General features: G+C 40.8%; 1 protein-coding gene across 1 annotated transcript in view; it reads right to left on the bottom strand.

Moving 5' to 3' along the window:
• The window catches only part of LOC118856153 (UDP-glucuronosyltransferase 1A3-like), a 43,189-nt gene extending 29,313 nt beyond the window's left edge, over window positions 1-13,876 (bottom strand). The window contains exon 1 of the mRNA XM_036766274.1: window positions 12,887-13,876. Coding sequence (XP_036622169.1) covers window positions 12,887-13,750 — 864 coding nt within the window. The 5' untranslated portion in view covers window positions 13,751-13,876. The remainder of the gene's footprint in view (window positions 1-12,886) is intronic.
• Between the last annotated feature and the right edge of the window lie 218 nt (window positions 13,877-14,094).

Raw genomic sequence — 14,094 nt, 5'->3', positions numbered from 1 at the left:
AAATGAGAAGTTGTAACAATTAAGAAGTTATAGAGGAAATTATCAGAATTTATTTTGCCTAATTATGTGCTAAGAAAACTAATAACAGTGAAACTAGATGCATTCTTACAAAATATAAAATGTTCAAACTGACAGAAGAATAGAATATTTAAATCATCAATGTCAGAAAAAGAAAATGAATGACATAACTGAACTTCCAGAGGGCAAAAATATCTAGAAACAGTTGGATTTTTAAAATGAATTTATCAAACATTCAAAGAAAAATTAATTTCAATACAGCATAACTATTTGAACTAATGAGAAAGGAAGACACCTTTCTAATCTCTTTCTATAATGCAAATGTGGTCTTCGTACTAAAACCAGTGAGACAAAACTAAGAAAGAAAAGAATAGACTAATATCCCTACTGGACATTGATGCAAAAAAAAACAATTAGCAAGTTGGCTACTACCACACATTAGAAAGATCATACATTGTAACTAGGTTTTGGTTATACCAGGAAAGCAATATTCATTTAACATAAGGAATACTGTAAATATTAACAAATATTAACCCTGTTAATGATATAAAGTGTAAAACCCATATGATTATATAAATAGATTCTGGAAGGACTTGTAACAAAATCCAACACTCATTTCTAGTAAAAACCTCAAAAAATTATAGGAACAAATCAACTTTTTCTTGATATAGTCAACGGAATTTAGCTAAACCAAAAAGTAAACATTGTGTAATGGAGAAACGTTAGAATCCTTTCCTAGAAGAATAAGGGTGTAGAAAAAATGCCCATTATCACTACTGCTATTTACCATAGTGGTAGAAATATTAGTTTTAGGAGTAACACAAGAAAAAGAAATTGGAGGAATTAGCTTGGGCAAAGAGGAAAGAAATTTACCACTTGTATTGATGATATGATGATGTACTTAGAGAACCCTAGAGAGTCAACTACAAATTAACTGAAATAGTTAACAATATAAGCAGGTTTTGAGCATATAAAATAGATCCAGGGAAATCATTATTCAGCATTATCAAAATCCAGCAGTAAGATATAAAAAAGGAAAATTCTGTAAAAGAACAATAGAAGCTATAATATATTTGGGAGTGTATAAATTTAACTATAAAACATTCTTCAAAGACATACAGGCTTAAATACTTTGAGAAATATAGGTTGAGCCACTGTAATAAAAGGGTAATATTTATTAAATTTATAAAATTTATAAAATCAATTTACTTATTCCATGCTGTACCTATCAAATTCCCTAAAGAATATTTTCTAGAGGTAAAAGGAATAACAAAATTCACATGGAGGAATGAAAAGTCAAGAATCGCAAGTTTAATAATGAAGAAAGGAGGTCTAACTGTACCAGATCTCAGACTATATTACAAAGTAGTGATCATCAGAAAAATTTGGCAGTGATTCCTCCAAACAGAGCTTGATCAGTGGAACAAGTTAGGTATACAACAGACAGAATCAAACAGTAATGTAGTGTCTGATAAATCCAATGACAAGTTGCACTATGTGACAAGACCTGTTGAGAAAACTGTACAGCAGTCTGGCAAAAATTAGGTTTAGACTAAGACCTCACAGCATACACCAAGAGAAACTCCAAATGGATATATCATCTGGACATAGAAGGTCATAAATATCATAAACAAATTAGAGGAGCAAAAAAGAGATTACCTTTGAGATATGTGGATGGGGAAAAAAATTAATAGTTAAAGTGATAGAGAAGATGACATAAGGGCAAACTGGATAATTTAGAGTATGGAAAATTAATACACTTCAACTTCTTGAGATCATTTCTTCAAATAGCTCAGCACAATCTCTTGCAATTATTTCTTTGTGGCAAGAACATTTGGCATAAGAATGCAAAAGGATCAGCTTTGGAGAGGACTTCCAAAGTTATCCAACGCAACTAGTACCTGACCAAGTATACTGTCTATAACTTTCACAGCAATTTGCCACCATCACCTAAGCTAGATTTCTCCTTGGATTGGCCAATACTTCCTGTTTACTTAGTACAAGTCAACCATATTTATTGAGTTCCCCCTCCAAGCCCAGCACTGAGCCAAATACTAACAGAAAATTGTTGGCAGCCCAGAACCTGCTCCATACCCTCATCTGGGTCAACTATTTACACCTCCACATCACACCATTCACAGCTTAGTAATGATCCATCAGCTCTGACCCACCCCTCACATTATAAGACAATAACAGCTGACATACATGTAATTCTCTGAATTTTACAAAACAATTTTCATTCACTATCTCATTTGAGCCTCACACACAACCCCATGACATAGGTACCACCTATATGATTCAGAAAGCCGCATGATACAGTCGTAAGTATTTACTATATTTGGAGTAGGAGTCTAAGGCTCAAATACAACATTTGCTACACATTACCTTGTGACGTTTAAAAGCAATTTGTGATTTTCACTTTTCGTGTAACAAGTATTTTAATTGATCAGGTCTTCTTACTAACCCCACATTAAGCCAATTAAAAAAATAAAATAAAACTCTCAATCCATAGATACATGATCCAGGGAAAACAAATTCTTACACTAGCCATGTCTGAAAAGTATGAATCCTTCTGCATTTTATATGCGTGACCTCTCTGTGGCAGGAGGCAAGAGAAATGTTTCATCTTTTTCCTTTTGGACTTGTGTTTCATCGTTGTGTTGACCAGTGTCTCAAAAGTCTTTCCAAGTTTTTCCTCAGTAATGTTACTACATTATGTGAGGCCTTCTCCTAATTCTGTTCAATTCACTCTGCATTAGTCCATAGAGGGCTTCTCACTTGCCTCTGAAGTTGTTCATTTCATCATTTCTTATGGCACAATCCTATTCCATTACATTCACCACCACCATTTGTTTACCTGTTCCCAGAGGTAGGTGCCTGATACAAGCAGTCTCCCACCCATCCCTGGCCATTCCCCACTAAGAAGACATCCTCTTAATTTCCATTTTGGGGCTACCATGAAAAGGACTGCTCCACAGATTTTTGTAGATATCAATCATTTTCCTCTTTCTTTAATTTCTTTGGAATATGGGCCTGGTAGTGGTATAGATGGGTCAAGAGGTCTACACAATTTGGTAACTTTCTGGATATAATGCTTTCCAGAATGTATGGACCAATTCACGGCTTTGCCAATACTGCACTAGCAAGCCTCTTTTCCCACAAACTCCCCAACATTTGTAAGCTCCTCTTTTTTGTCATCTTCGTCATCCTAATAGTGGAAATCAGAATGTTAGAGATGTTTGAATTTACATTTCTCTAATCTTTAGTAATTTAAGGCATTTTCATTTGATTGTTGATAATTTAGATTTCCTCTTTTGAAAATTGTCTGTTCACAGTGGGACCAAGAAGGATTTGTGCCACGTAGACATTTAAAAGTTTGTTAACATCATAGGGATGGGGAGAGAAATTCGATCTGTGATTTTTTTGGGAATAGAAACTTTTGTAGTGAAGAAATACCCTCTACTAATGCAGATTGGTAATTTAGCTGTAATTTATAGTCTTACACAGTCATTTGGAACTTTGAAGGGTTAATTTACTTCATTATAATAACATATGCAGTATACATCAGAAGAGGGGCTTTAAATCAGGTCTTCTCTATTTGTGGCCCTGTCTCTATGCATTACACAATGCTGAAGCTTAACTTTATAGAATATATAAACAATTGTGAAAAAAATCTTTTAAATTTCAGCATAATTGTATGAATTGAAGCATTAAATGTTTTTTTTAAATTGTTAAAAAAGATTATTGTCTGTTTATATCCTTTACAGACTATCATCTAATCTTATCAGTTTAAATCAGTTCCTCATACAGCTTTGATATGACACCTTTTTCAGAGAAACTTGTTGCAAAGATTTTTTTTTCTGTTACCTCTTCCCTTTTCACTTCTACTATATTGGGTTTTTTGTGGAAAACATTTTATTTTCTACAATCTAAACTTTCCAGTTTCTTTGCTGTCGTTTTAATACACTTAAATAAATTTAACACACTAAAGAAGAATATGCAAATTCCTCAATCAAGCCAGAAAATTTATCCTCAAGAGAAAAATAGCATATGGGAGCAGGGGGGTTGGGAGGAGAACAGTGGACCATGATTCTTGTCCTTGTTCTGCCATTGACTAGCTTCGAGCACCTGGACAGATCATTGCCCTTCTCTAACGCTTGGTTGGCTGATGCATAAAATACTAATGATTGTATCTGATGACCTGTCAGGACTATGGCAAAAACAAAGGGAGATGATAGTTAAGTGTGAATGCTTCAAAAATGAAAAAGCAGGATACATGTGTGAGATGTCATTGCAGAAAATGCTTGCAATCAATCCAATAGAGCTACTCAAGGTCAGACTGGCACATGCCATACTATGCTGGCATTTAGTGGCACAGACAGGGCATATCCCCTTCTGCTTCCATCCCTTTGTACATTATGTCCTCTGTGCCTGGATTTCTTTTCCTCTTTACCTACACGTCTTAGACCACCCTGCTCACCCTCTATTGAAGATTCAGCTTAAATTCCACCTCACTGGATTCCCTGCACGCATTCTTAGGGCCACTCATCATCCCCACACTGAAAATCATACTGCATTTCTTTTTTTTCTATAAATATCCTGTGCATATGCTCTATCTACTAAGAAGGCTATAAGCTTCTTGAGGTCAAGGACTCTCTCAGTTTTGTATTGGTACCTTGAGTGCCCAATAGAGGACTGGACTTGGAGCTGGCGCTGGAAAAAATACTTGATTGATTAAGAGGCTCAAAAGAAAGGGAGTACATTTGCTTCAATACCCACCAGAGACAATGACTTCTTATAAACACGGTTTATGCCCCCAATGAAAACCATGTTGGGAATGACTGGCTTGGGATACTCTTTCACAAAATTGCTTTTCAACAGCTAAATAAATCCATAGCTTAGAAGATCCACTATGGTCACCTCTTTCTTAAGGAGTTCAGAAACATAAAAAGACATGTCTTCAAGGCAGGTGATCCACTTCTTATTGGAGACCAAGTGGGAACAGGCAGTAAAAATCCAAGCTATTTTTCATCCTCTCTATTGTTCTAAAAAGTCTCTCAGACTGTGAACTTCTGGAAGGGATCATTTTTAATCCCACATTGAAAGCTGGCTTCCAGATCCTCCTTCTGGAAGGACACTGGATACCTTCTGAGCTCATAAAATGTGGCTGCTTGGATAAGAGTAGTCATTTCAGGGCAACTACCACAATTTCATGTCCTCTGAAGAGCCCCATCCCTACTGAGCCAGTGGCTGCCATCCACTGGAATCACCAGCAACTTTCTCCCCTCTGCCATCCCCAAGCAGAGTACCCAAAGAAAGAGTCCCCAAGTGCTGGAATATTGAGCAGTCATCTCTCCCTCAGTTTGCCATTTGCTACAAGCTACTTCTGTCTAGACCAAAGAGCTTTGATCTGTAATTCTCTGTCTTCTTACCTCCAACTGATCTGTATAGCAAGTTAATATCTAGCCCAGCCCCATGGCTGCCCTTACTAATAAAAGATAAACTACAAAGAACAAAGCATTTGATTTTAAAAGTTAGAGTGGTAAAGGTGCTTGGGATTCTAAGTGCCCTCCCATACAAAGCCAGGCAAAGACTGCGGCCATGCTGCGCCACAGGTTTCCACCCACATGGTGACACAGATTCTCTCAATGTATAATCTTACCCATTTAGATCTTCTTCCACAATAACAGCGATCACAACACATTGATACACTCGCATTACAAATTCTTCTTTCTGTGTGGTTCTTCAAATCTCCAGGATACTCAAGAAGCTTTTTCTTATCCCATCAATTATGATATGTCCAATCCTATTATTATGTTCATGGGTGGGAGCACTCCCCCCTCCCACTTATTGCATATTGCCCACACTTATCTATCTCCCTAACTGAATATAAGCTCTTTGAGGAGAGGAATTATTTCTCCTTTGTATTTGTGTCTCCAGCACCTAGCAAAGATCCTAGCATGGAATAAGTACCAAATAAATGATTGGTAATGGAGCTAGTTGGATGAAAATGAGAGTCTTTGAGGACAAGGCCTATGTGGGTTTTGTCTTTATATTCCCACACATAGCACAGTAGCTGGCACATAGTAGGTGTTTTGTAAATCTGTACATAGATTTTATGTGCTGATTTATGTACATTTGACCCACTACACCCCCTGGAGTTAAAGCTCCCTAAAAGCAGGGACTTTTGCTTTTCTTTGCATCCCCCATGCTTAGCACAATGCCTGGTAGACAACAGGAGCTTAATAAATGACTAATGATGGCTTGAATTGAATTGAGTCATCCGCACTTCTGAATGGAAATGTTTCTGAGTTGCTGATTTTCCTTAGGGATCGGGAAGGGGGAAGGGGCTACAACATCCCAAATAAATAAAAGCCCACCATTCTCCTGATACATGGCAAATATGGGGAAAAGTGCACATACAATCAAAACAATGCCAACAGCTATCTCGCTGTAGAGAAAACTTTGGACTCTTCCAACTGTTGCATGGAACAAGCTTATTTATCAATCCCACGTGAAAATCCATAGTACGTGGTTTCTTTCCAATGCCAAATGTCAAGAAGGTTCATGTGCTGGTGAAATAGGGCAAAGGAGGCACAGACACACAAATACACACACATCCACTGTGATGACCCACCAGCATCTGAGGTCTTTCACATGGTTCAGGCATGTCACTCAATGGGCCTTCAGAAGTAGAGGGATGAAATACAAAGGGGGTTTGTTAGTAAATGACATTTGGAAAGTGTCCAACATGCCAATGACACAAACTCTTGGGAACAATGACCACCAGGTACCTTTCTGAATGAAGGGGATTCCCCATCGGTTACCATGAGTCAAAGAACCCAGTGCAGCAGTCCATGGGCTGACCTCCCACTCCCACAGTCTGATGGGATAGGACAGAGCTGTCTTCATCACTATTGCCAGGCAGGTCTCTGCCGTAGAACCTTGGCTTTCCTGGCATCTCTCAGGTCTGAGTTCATACATCACCTGCTTCAGGAGGCTTTCCTCTGCTCTACAGCTATGAATTTTTCTTCTCTCCCATTACCTTGCATCCATTCGTGTACATCCTGAATGTGCCTCAGTATTTGCACACTGTCTTCTCCCTTTAGAGTGTCTGCTTCTAAAGGGTAGGGATGGTTTTTGTTGTGTGTCCCAGAGCCCAGCACAGTGCCTGGCAGGTAGGCTGCAGTTCATACTGGCCTGTCACTTAATGCCTCAGTGCCTGAAGCAATTATCTAAGGCTAAAAGTAAAGGAGGAATTGCAAACCATTTAGTTGAAGGGAATTCCCATCACAAAGAATTCTCTACTACTGATTAAAAAAACCCAAACCTCTCATCCAGGTCATGGATTTGAAACATTTGTTTCAAAACATGAAAGATTTATCTAAGGCTGAGTGAAGGACAAATTGCCAACTGCTTAGGAAGAGGGAATTCAAACCCCAAAGAAATCTGGAGAACTGATTAAAAAAGAGAAACCTTTCATCAGGGTCATGGAATGATAATAAATTCATTGGTTAATCATTGCCCTCTGGCCATGAGGTGGCTGCCACATTGTCCCGTGCATTCCAAAGGTTACAATGTGTCAGATCCTACCTGCTTACATACCATAAAGAAAAGATGACGTGGTCATAGGAACCAAGGATCTCCTACCTGTCCTGTCTGCTCAAACTGACATTTCTGCCTTCTTGGTCAGAAACTGTCCCTAATTTGCAATGCATTGGGTCAGAGGAAGACTAGAACCCTCATCTTCCTGACTCCAAGGCCACCTCTCTATCTGCTATAGCCCACTGCCTCTCTCTCTTAAGTCATTTCTCCACAAGAGTTTACTGAACTGATTTGAGATTTCCAATTGAAACACAAATAAGTCGATATTCCACAACTTCCAGCTCCTCTTCACCAAACCCCTTTCATCTCTGTTCATGGCACCCCCAGCCTGCCAGTCAACAGGATTCACAGCCTTAAATCTGGTCTTTCCTGTCCTTCAACCTCAGGCTCCAGTCACTTCACATGTCTTAGTGAGTCTGTGTTCATATCATCTGTCGTATCTCTTGCCTGTTCTCCACTCACAGAGCCCCCACTCTATACAGTTCTACAGGATCATAGATTTAGAAAGTGAAGATATTAGAAGTCCCTGAGGTTTTTTAAGACCTTTTTTCACATAAAGTGATGCCCAAACAGTGGGTATCTCTGTCCAGTAAGTGGCTTCCCCGGCATCACAGATTGAGAAAATGTTTAAATCAAAGCCTTCATGATTCGAATCCAGTGTTGTCCACCAAAACAGGTTGCCTCTCACCATAAATAAAAAGGTGGGAGGGACTAGAATTTCTCTGACATCCTTTCAATTTATGAGTCAGTGAGCCTCTGACCAAAGGCCAAAAGACTCCTTTAAGAAGCCCAAATCTGTGTAATACATCTCCTTTGACTGACAAAGAAGTCAAATCCCTTTACCCACAGTCACACAGTGGGCCATGTGCAGAACCAGGTCTTCTACTTTATAAGGACTTGAAAGACTAGAGAACTAGAGACAATAAGAACACAAAGAAATCAAGGCAAAAAGAGTTTACAAACAGAATCCCTCTGATATATCCCTCTGCCTCCAGCTAACCCCACAGTTCTGCCTATTTGAGAAAATGTCACAAAACTAGTAAGGCAAACTTCTCAGCACACCCTGGGACACCAAAAGTTTTGGGACTAATTAAAAATGTAGCCACATTTTATCTTAGAAATCGACTCTCTAACTAACCCACTGGGTGGCACCTGCAGTGTTGGCTAATGCATCACATATCAACCTAAGAGAGCCGCTTGGTAGTAGCACAGTTCATGCCCCCAGTGAAGAAATGAAGACCATGTTTGGCATTATGGTTTTAAGGTAATCCATCACAAAATCTGTCCTCACAAGCCACACAGATCCATAGCTCAGAACATCTACTATACTCATATCTCTTGAAGGAGTTCTAAAGCCAGCCTTGCAAAAGGTGAATACATCATATGTCACACCACATTGTGGGGCAAATGGTATAGAATGTTCTTTACCCTCTGTGGGAATGTCATCTGGTCTGTGTTTTCTGTGGCCATTCTGGGGATATAGGAAGATGGGTCAGGACACTGAGTGCTTTCAGCATCCAAACCGCAGGGGATTCCTCGCAAGAAATAAGCAGCTGGAATGGATAGGTACTGTGCCACCAGGGCTCCACAAGGAATAGCAGGATTGGTTAAAATTGCATCATAGTGGGCCTCTTCGAAGGACTCCATCAAGTCCTTGTTATAGACTACGTCTGTACGAAAGGTACATTTGAGTGACATTCTTCAAGACAGTAGTGACAGCAAATCTCTTCAGAAAAGATTCTGGGTAAAAGATTTTGTGGAAATCATTGCGCATCAACTCGTGTAAAAGAGCCTTGCTGAAAGTAACTGGAAAGGTCCTCAGAGTGTAATATTGTCCATCCCTGATGTGCACGGAAAGCTCCGGTGCCACAATGATGCTTCGATGGCATCTCAGACTGAGCTCCTGGACCACTTCATGCATGATGAGCCAGAGGCTGCCATCTACGGGGATCACCAGCAGCTCCTCCCCTTTGGCAAAGCCCAAGAAAGCAGCACAGAAATCCAGTCCCACCAGAGCCCTGGGCCAAGGTTGGGACCTTATGCCCATCTCTTCGAAGTCCAGCAACCCTGACAGTGAGCAGGGTCTATGTAAATTCTGCTCTGTTTCCTACCTTAACAACTTTGTGCCTTATCTTTGTCTGGTCATGGAAGCAATAAATTTAGTGAAGGAACAGGTAAATCGAAGAGAAAATGAACTTTTGGTTCTTCACATATTTGATTAACTTTCTTAGATTAATCATTAAAAGAAATATTAATTTCTCTCTCTCCCTCCATTGGTCTCTCCTTCCCTGAATGAAAAACATATTCAGAGTAAAACTATATTGACAATATTTTTATATCACAATCACAGCCTTTCAAATTTGAGATGGAGGGGGATTTAGAAGTCATTTCATCCAATAACCCCATTTTACAAAAGAGAAAACTGGTCAAGGGAAAGGAAGGGACTTATCCAGGAACTTCGCTGCCCACTCTCATTGTCAACTTTCATCTCCTCCATTTTTTGCCCATTTCCCATTATTAGGTTGTCTGCACCAGACTGAATTTCCCCCTCCTGACTTCTCGCTTACTCCCTTACGATATGGTTTCTGTTCCTGAACTGACTTTTCTCCTACACTGGACTCTGGTGTCCCTTACTTCTTCCTTGGAATTCTCTCCCCATATACTGAACTACTCTGAATCTCAGTATCTTCCAGTCTATCTTTCTCTTTGACTTTCTGTCTGAGTTTCATTCTTAGGAGACCCCAAGGTGCTTTGAGCCATGTGATGTTCAGTTGTTAGGTCCTAAGGGAGGGCATCCCCCTCTCTTTTCTCAGAACTCTCTGTAACCTGCTCTCCCAAGTCTACAGTGTATGTGAGATCGCATCTGCCTACTACCATAGAGAGAAGATGATGTGGTCATAGGACTCAAGTGTCTCCTACGCCTCCTGTCTGCAGATATAAACATTTTATCTTCTTGGTCAGAAACAGATAAGGGTTTGTAAGTCATTGGGTGAGAGGACAACTTCAACCCTCATCTTCTTTATTACATGGCCTCCTTTCTAGCATCTCTGCCATACTGCCTCTCTGTCTTAAATCATTTTTCCACATGTGCATGCTGAACTGAATTGGCATTGCAATTGAAGCAGAAATCAGTCTTTTTCCCCAAACTTCCCACTCCTCTTCAGCCAAAACATTTCATTTGTGTTGATTGCACCCCTAGCCTGCCAGTCACCTGCATTCACAACCTTGGGTGGAATATGTCCTCTCCACCGCCCCCCCCCCAGTCTCTTTTTGGGATCTGTTTCAGGAGGCGATCGTTAGATTCTTTCAATTTCTATTTTACCCTCTGGCTGTAGAATATCAGGGCAGTTGTCCTTGATAATTTCTTGAAAGATGATATCTATGCTCCCTTTTCGATCATGACTTTCAGGTAGTCCAATAATTTTTAAATTATATCTTCTGGATTTATTTTCCAGGTCAGTGGTTTTTCCAATGAGATATTTCACATTGTCTTCCAGTTTTTCATTCCTTTGGTTCTGTTTTATAATATCTTGATTTCCCATATCTAGTTCCTATATCTAGTAGATTCCCAGATCTAGTTGGAAGATTCAAGGAGAATTCAAGGAGGCTCCCAGAGAACGTATTCCAGATTCAAGGGGGTTCCCAGAGACTGTGCCCTCATAATTCCCCCCTCAAACAAATGGGACCCAAATTCTTTTGGGGTCAGGGATGAAGGTCTCAGCTTCTGAAACTGCTTCCTGCTGGCAAGGAGCATAGAGCTGTCTCTGCCTTGATGGGTCCAGTTCAAGGGGTATATAGTTTGAGCAGCCATCTGGAAGTTGATGGCTTGGAGCCTGGAGGAGACAAACCTGGCAAGGAGGTTAGGCAAACAACCAAACAGACAGTATAAGAGTATAGAGAAAGGACAATATCCCTCATGGGAATTAAAGATGACTATTTCATACCTAGCTCCCCTAATCACCTGTTCTGTGTATCACACTGCTTTGGGGTTCAGGAGTGTGTGGCACACCCAAAGAATTAGTTCAGGGGTATTTAGGAACAAGGTTTGATTTTTGTGTGTTGAGAAGTCTGGTAACTGCCACAGCTGGATGATGCAGGGCAACAGGGCCTGTTCCACCCAGCTCCCTGTCTGGTTGTTCCAGGCACAGCCCACGCTGGGCTCTGCTCTGCTCCACTCCCAGCTCCGTGCAATAGACCTTACACAGCAACCATCCAGGCTGGTCCTAGACTGGAGCTGTGCTTCCCTCCACTATTCCGTGGGTTCTACAGTTGTAAAATTTCTTCAGAGCCATTTTTATTGGTCTTTGGAGGGTCCTGGTGGAGAAGCTCAGGCAAGTCCCTGCTTTCCAGCCACCATCTTGGCTCTGCCCCATCACCCCCCCACCATTTTCTAGTCACTTCCCATGTCTTAATGAGTCTATGTTCATATCGTCTGTCATGTGTCTTGCCTTTTCTCCACTCACAGAGCCTCCAACCTAGTCAAGGCTCTCTTCACCTGGCACTCAATACACTGTGCTATCTTGCTGCCCTCAGTAATATAGGGTCATAGACTAAGAACTTGAAGATACCTTAGAAGTCACTGAGGCCAGGCTCATTTTTTCAGATGATGAAACTGATTCCCAGAGAGTGGAATCCCTGTCCAGTAAGTGGCTTCCCCAGCATCACAAAGTAAGAAAAGGTTTGAATCCAAGTCTTCATGACTTCAGGCCCAGTTTTTATCCACCAAACCAGATTGCCTCTTATTTTTGAAATGGGGTTGGGGGGGGGGGGCTAGAAGGTTTCTGAAGTCTCTTCAATCTATGAGCCTGTGAGCCCATGACCAACACACCAAACACTCATTGAAGGAGCCCAAGCCTCTGTACTACATCTCCTTCATTTGACTAAAGATGAAAATAAACTTCAAAAAGGTTGGACTCCTTTATCCACACAGCTGGTCCATACTTGAACCAGGTGTGCTAATTTCAAAGGACGTGAAATACTAGACAACTAGAGATAATGAGAACAGAAAGAAATCATGAGAAAAAAGTGTTTGCAAACAAAATCCCTCAGCCAGATCCCTCTGCCTCAATCCAACAACATAGCTCTGCTTATTTCACAAAAATTTCACAGAACTTAGAAGGCAAACTTTTTCTGGACACACCCCAGGACACCAAAAGTTAGGGCACTAATTAAAAATGTAGCCAGATTTGCTCCTTGAAACAAGATGTTCCAATTAACCCATTGGGAGGCACCTGCAATGTTGGCTAACACATCACATACCAACCTGAGTGAGCTGCTTGGCACTGGCACAGTTGATGCCCCCAATGAAGACCATGTTTGGCATGATGGGTTTAGGGTAATCCATCACAAAGTCTGTCCTCACCAGCCACACAGATCCATGGCTCAGAATATCCACAATACTCATGTCTCTTTGAAGGAGCTCTGAAGCCAGCCTTGCAAAAGGTGAATATATCACATAGCAAAACGCTTTCTGGAACAAAGGGTATAGAATGTTCTTTACCCTCTGTGGGAATGTCATCCGGTCTGTATTTTCTGTGGCCAATCTGGGGATATAGGAAGATGGGTCAGGGCACTGAGTGCTTTCAGCATCTAAACCACAGGGAACTCCTCGCAAGAAGTAGACAGCTGGAATCGACAGAAACTGTGCGAGAAGGGCTCCACAGGGAGAAATAGGATCAGTTAAAACGGCATCATAGTGGGCCTCTTCCAGGGACTTCATCAGTTCCTTGTTATATAATAATTCCTTACAAAAAGCAACGTTAATGTCACTGGCATTCTTCATGCCTGTAAGCATTTCAAGAAGTCTCTTCGGGAAAGATTCTGTGTCAAACATCTTATGGAAATTTGTGCGCATCATCTCATGGAAAAGGTCCCTGCTGAAAGTTGCTGGAAACGTCTTCAAAGTGTAGTACTGTCCTTCTTCAATATGCAAGAACACCTCCGGTGCCAGGACAACACTCTGATGGCTTCTGAGACTGAGCTCCTTGACCACTTCACGCATGCTAAGCCAATGGCTTCCATCGAACGGGATCACCAGCAGCTTCCCTGCTTTGGCAAAGCCCAGGCAGGCAGCACAGAGAGTCAGCCCCAACAGAGCCCAAGGCCAAGGTCGGAGCCCTGTGGCCATCTCTGTAACATCCAAGATCCCTCAGAAAGAGCAGTGTCTGTAAACTCTCCTCTGTTCCATCTCATGACCTGGCAGTTTTTTATAGCCCTGTGCTTCATATTTATCTGGTCATGGAAGCAATAAATTTCTTGAGGCAAAAGGTAATTGAAAGAGAGATTGGGTTTTTGGTTCTTCACGTGTATGGTTGGTTGACTTCCTTAGATTAATCATTAAAAGAAATGTCAATGTTTCTCCATCTCCATTGCTCTCTCCTCCTTTGTACCAAAAATGTACTCGAGGCAAAAGTACCTTGACAGCAATTGTACATCAGAATCAAAGTATCCTAAGAATTGTGAAATAAGGGG

The sequence above is a fragment of the Trichosurus vulpecula genome, chromosome 7 (assembly GCF_011100635.1).
Source record: "Trichosurus vulpecula isolate mTriVul1 chromosome 7, mTriVul1.pri, whole genome shotgun sequence".
Taxonomy (NCBI): domain Eukaryota; kingdom Metazoa; phylum Chordata; class Mammalia; order Diprotodontia; family Phalangeridae; genus Trichosurus; species Trichosurus vulpecula.
Note: the sequence above shows the minus strand (reverse complement) of the source record. Positions and strands in the feature narration are given on the sequence as shown.